The 5,618-nt window shown below is 28.2% G+C and overlaps 1 protein-coding gene across 1 annotated transcript; it reads right to left on the minus strand.

Moving 5' to 3' along the window:
- Positions 1-3,180: 3,180 nt before the first annotated feature.
- LOC137811520 (uncharacterized) lies at positions 3,181-4,370 on the minus strand. The gene has a single exon (XM_068613311.1). The coding sequence runs from the start codon at positions 4,323-4,325 to the stop codon at positions 3,387-3,389; it is 939 nt and encodes a 312-aa protein (XP_068469412.1). The 5' UTR covers positions 4,326-4,370; the 3' UTR covers positions 3,181-3,386.
- Between the last annotated feature and the right edge of the window lie 1,248 nt (positions 4,371-5,618).

Genomic DNA, 5,618 nt, shown 5'->3' on the forward strand with positions numbered 1-5,618 from the left:
ATGGTTTAAGCAAGAAATCATGAATGATCCATCAACATCTGAAACATTAACATAACTTGCAAACGGTCTTAAGTTTGACGTTTTATGTTGTTCGAGCTATCAAGTAAATGGTTGTTTGTTTTACACAATGTCTCGAGATGATAAGAGTATAATGAAAAATAGTGGAGTCACTTCGGAGGCAGAGTCCATGCAGTTTTCAACTTCAAAATATCAAAATCCTATTGTGGGATCAATGCCTTATTATGGTGTCATAGTAGAAATTTGGGAAGTTAATTATACCAAGTTTATTATACATGTTTTTAAAATGCAAGTGGGTTGACAATAAGACAGGTGTCAAAGTTGATGAATCTGGAATGACTTTGGTTGACTTTCGAAAGATAGGTTATCATGATGAACCATTCATAATGGCATATCAAGCTTCCCAAGTTTTCTATATCCTAGATCCTATGTCTGAACACTGGTTTGTTGAGCTACATGGAAAAAAGCAACATAATGACCCAGAAGATGAAGAACCAAACAATGACATTTGTGAGATTGAATCACTTACAAGAATGACGACCAATAAAGAGTAAGAGGATGTTGTTGATGTTGTACATTCAACTCGAGATGATCATGACAAAGGAATATTTGCATGTGGTTGAGGTTTAGTTTTACAATATATAATTTTTATTATATTTCATATTCTTTATGTTTATCATATTTGTTTGATAACAAGAACATGATGAAGTTCCTCGTTCAAGAACTGGAAGAGGACTTACAAGATTAAAAACTATGTGTGTGAAGATAAATAAAGGTAAAAAAAAATATCATTGCCTATTGATGTCAACACTAGTGTGGCCACTAGGCCGAATGCAAAGAATTTTAGTAGTTATCTTAGAGTAGTTGCTCTTGAAAGGATCTCTATCTTAACTGATTTTTGGGATCATGTCACCGAGCACGAGAGAAACAAGATTTGGCAAGATATTCTGGTATGTAATTGTTTTTACTTTGTTCAATTTGGAGTTTGTTTATACTAATCATTGTTTTGAAAATATTTAATCTTAAAAAGAAAATGGTTGATAAAAATTACACTACTAGAAAAACATTAAATAGAAACCAATTTTAAAGACAAAAAATAATTAGTTACTATATTGACTAAATTATATATTATTTATAGATTAAAAAATTATTTGCATTTAAATTAGTTTCTAAATTTATAAACTAGTTTCTAAATTAATATCTAATTAGTTAATTGGTATTTGATTAGCTACCAATTTTAAAATCTAAACTAGTTGGTAGTTAATTAAATATCAATTTAGAAACTAATTTATAAATTTTATTAATAATTAAAATTAATTTAGATACCAATAATAATATTTTTAGTCTATAAAATAATATCTAATTTAGTCACTTAATTTCTATTTAATGATTTTTTTATTATTGTTGGAGATTCATAAAATATATAAAAGATGTTTCTTATGAATTATTGATGCAATTAATGTTTCATAATATATAAATACAAAAAGGACCATTTTTAGCAAATTTGATACTATATTTTTTTAATAAGCCTTAGTTTTTATGATTAGCATCTTTTCATGAATGTCAGGTTCTCTCTCTTAGTTCAAAAGTTTAGAATTTTATTAAATCATATATAATAATTAATAAAAACATAAATAAAATGTCGTATTAATGAGTAGGCTCATTAATTCCATGACTTTTAAAATGAAAACATGCCTTATTCAAAAGATATAAAAGTTTAATAGGTTAATTCGAATCACCTGAATAATAACAAAAATTATATTAAGGTGTTTGAGTTTATTTAAGTATATACGTTATCCTAACTCATAAACTTCCCTAGAAGCTGAATCGTTAGATCCATGAATCTCCAAAAGTGTAGGTAGTTATTACAACAAATTTAAATAATCCACAAAATTAATAAAATACATATAACTCATATAAATTAGATATAATAGAATAAAATAAATTAAAACATTCAATGGATACACTAACATATAAATAGAATATGTGATATTAACGTTACAAAAAAAATCATGAAATAGAAATCAATTTTTGATACCAAAAATCATTAGTTGTTATAGTGACTAAATTAAAAATCATTTTAAAGAATAAAAAAATTTTGGCTTCTAAATTAGTTTCTATTATTATTAAATGGTTTCTAAATTGATATCTAATTAACAACCAATGTTTTTCTACCAAAATTAGAAACTAAATAATTGGTAATTAAATTTTTTGTAGCTAATTAGATACTAATTTAGAAATCATTTAACAATAATATAAATTAATTTAGAAATCAATTTTTTATTTAGTTTCTAAAATGATATTTAATTTAGTTATTATAACAACTAATTTTTAGGTGTAAACCTACCTTTCAATTAGTAACAACATAAGTCAATATAAGTCATATAGACTTGACTTACCCTAAGCTAAGGATATGTTTAAAAAAACTTTATAAAAGCTTTTATAAGAAGAAATAAATATAGAAAATAAATAAAAATTATTTTTCTACAAGTTAAAATTAGTTTACATGCAAATTAATATTTTTAGAAAAGTCATATAAAACAATTTTATAAATTAATTTAACTACAAATTTATTTTAACTTATTTAGAAATCAATTATATTTTTCCTTTTAAAACTTCTTATTTCTAATGAATTTATCTACAATAAATGCAGATTATTTTCATAGCAACGTCTCTAAATTTCCGTGAGAAAAAAATACACAGGTCATTTTCTTACAAAACATCCACAGGTAGGTAGTTCTATGTTATAGATAAAAATGTAGCATGCAGATTCTGCAGATCCATAGGAAAAATCCGTAACTAAATACCAGGTATTTTAGAGAGAAAAAAAATTATCGATAAAACCGTACAATTATTTTACTAATAATTAAAAAAACCACAATTATTCATATAAATTCCTTTTTTAAAAATATTCTTCTATTACATAATAATAATAATAATAATAATAATTTTATTTGGTTTATGAAATATTAATAAAACTGGAAAAAATATTATTATCTGTACGTTAGCTAGTTGCTTGCATTGGCTGGAAGACTTTCAATAGTCTCCGAACCCTAATAAATTAATCAGAGAAAGCTGGCAGAAATGTCAACCTACATTAACTCAGGTTTGAAAGTAGCTATTCAAATCATTTAAATTCTTTACCATTAAAGCATAACTATCTAATAAATAAAACTCTTTTATGTATTATGAGACTTAGAATGGTTTTTATACAAAAGATAAAATTTGATGGTATGAAACTTGACGAAGAACAAAAAAGAAAATAAAACTTATACATGGTGTAAGAGAAAACATGATTCCCACCAGCATCCATTACAAAGAGATTCCACAACACAATAAAATTTTCACTTTAACACTAGATGCATAGCTCAAACAACCTGCGAGACGTCCCCATCATGGGAGGGCAACAAGGTACCATAGTCCTTTCCAAAATCCTCTGCAATCTCAACATTGGTCTTGCAATATATGTACAAGACCGTAGTAACCGCAATCTTAGAAACCGTAATCATAGAAAGGAAATAAGAACCGAGCAAAATCATCTCCCAAATCAACACCGCAGGAAACCCACTTTCTGTAGATACATTATAACCCCTTGTCAAGAAAAAGATGTTCCATGTCAAGATCACAGCGCAGAATCCATAGTAGAAAATAGAAGATAGAGCCACTCCTTTCATTCCCTTGATCAACCTCGCACTTCTTCTCAGGGCCTCCATGCCCCAACATGATTCCACCACCACAATAGCATTCACCAGGGTCCAGTTAACTTCCAAATACGTCTGCACGACTATCAAAGGAAGCGCAATGAAGACTCCTATGATGTAAGGCGACGAGTATGGAAGAAGTGGTAGGTGGAGAAGCTTGGCCCCGTGAATGAGAAGAAGCAAGAGAAGGCCGTAGAAAAGAGAGATGGAGAAGAAGATGAGTTGGGAAACGATGGTGGTGGCGAGGAGGGGTAGGAAGGAAGTGCCAATGGACTTTATGGTAGATAGAAGGTTCACGGGTTGGTCATGGAAGAAGTGGAAAACACTATAGGTGATGGTGATGACTCCACAGTTGGAAAAAAACAAAGAGAGAAGGGAATAGAGAAGGGAAAAGGTGGGGCTGGTGGTTTGTGATGGTGGGAGAAGGGTGGAAGAGTTGTTGGTGAAGAAATAGTTGAAAAGGTGAGAGAGGGTAGAAGAGAGAAAAAGGGAGAGGAAGAGGGGGAAGAAGAAGGTGAGAGAAAGAATGTTGAAGTGAAGAAGGTGTGCTTTGATGATGAGCTTAGCTTCAGAAATGAAGTCCGAAAGGTGCTTCTTGGGGGCCATATCAGAAGGAAAGAAGAACTGGGAAGTGAAGTTGCGTTCTGTTTGATCCTCTTCTTTCCAAATATATACTATTATTTTTATTAATTATTATATTTAGATTCAGTTTTACACGCGTTTTATTGTTGATTTTTCTTCTGGTAGGTTCGTAGAAGGAAGCCTCCTCATATAAGCAATGACTTTTTCAAACATGAATAAAGGGTCATGAAATGTGGGAAATCATAAAATAATTTGAAAAACATGATTTTTTTTATAAAAGTAGTTTCAAAATATAAAAATGTTTAAAACCCATAAAAAGTATAAAGATAATTTAAAGAGTACGAAAAAGTTTAAAAATATGAGAATGTATTAAATTGGTTTAAAATATAAGAAAACTATAAAAAAAAGGTTTCAGAAATATGAAAATTTTAAAAATCTATAAAAGTATATAAGTAGTTTAAAAGAAATAGGAAAAACTATATAATGGTTTAAAAAATATAAAATAGCTTTTCAGATATGAAAAATGTAAAAGTTATAAGATAGTTTAAAAATTTATACGGCTAGCTAGCGTGCTCTAGTCTCACTAGCTAACCCAATTTACCTTCAGCTTGAATTGAATAAATTCAAGTTTTGAAAATACTTTTGATGTTCTTTTTAGAATATATTTGGCTTTTCCAAGTTTGGATTATGTATAAATGCACTATTTTTTAATTAAAATTCATATAATTTGATTTATTTTGATATGAAATGTTATTTCTACTAATTTAATATTTTTAGTTAGAGTAGACGATATAGTGATTACATGTAGTAGATAGTCTAATAGGAACATCTAATTAGATGGTCTAAAGAAAATGTTTATCTTTGCAAGTGGGTCAAATTATTGAAAATTCAAGTTGCTTCCTTGAATCAAAACAGAAAACAAAATTTGAGTTAAAGTATTAGAGAATAAAATCTACAATATATCAGAAACATAATTTGAAGCAAATCTTCTGAAGAAAAAAAAGAGTAAAGAAACAAAGTTCACGTTAAAATTGATAACAAACTCTGAAGTCAAATATTATTATGAGATCCTTGAAGTAAAGAAATCTATAAAAATATACAAGCTTTAAGGAGAAAGCATCAAACATCAAGCTTCAGAACGACATCTTCTTTATTTTCTTCTTTGTAATCCTTTCATTTTGCATTCACATGGAAGGTTAAACTTCTTTGGGTTGATTCTCTTATAATTTCACAATGAATGTCGAGGTTTTATGCAATTAAAGTTTTGTTCTTCAATATCTTATTGTGTCAAAATATCTACTATTTTTCTAAACTGAA

The sequence above is a fragment of the Phaseolus vulgaris genome, chromosome 2, assembly GCF_000499845.2.
Source record: "Phaseolus vulgaris cultivar G19833 chromosome 2, P. vulgaris v2.0, whole genome shotgun sequence".
Classification (NCBI taxonomy): Eukaryota; Viridiplantae; Streptophyta; class Magnoliopsida; order Fabales; family Fabaceae; genus Phaseolus; species Phaseolus vulgaris.

What these genes read in the sequence shown, in the direction of transcription:
- LOC137811520 (XM_068613311.1), bottom strand. Translation starts at nt 4,325, where the DNA reads ATGGCCCCCAAGAAGCACCTTTCGGACTTCATTTCTGAAGCTAAGCTC.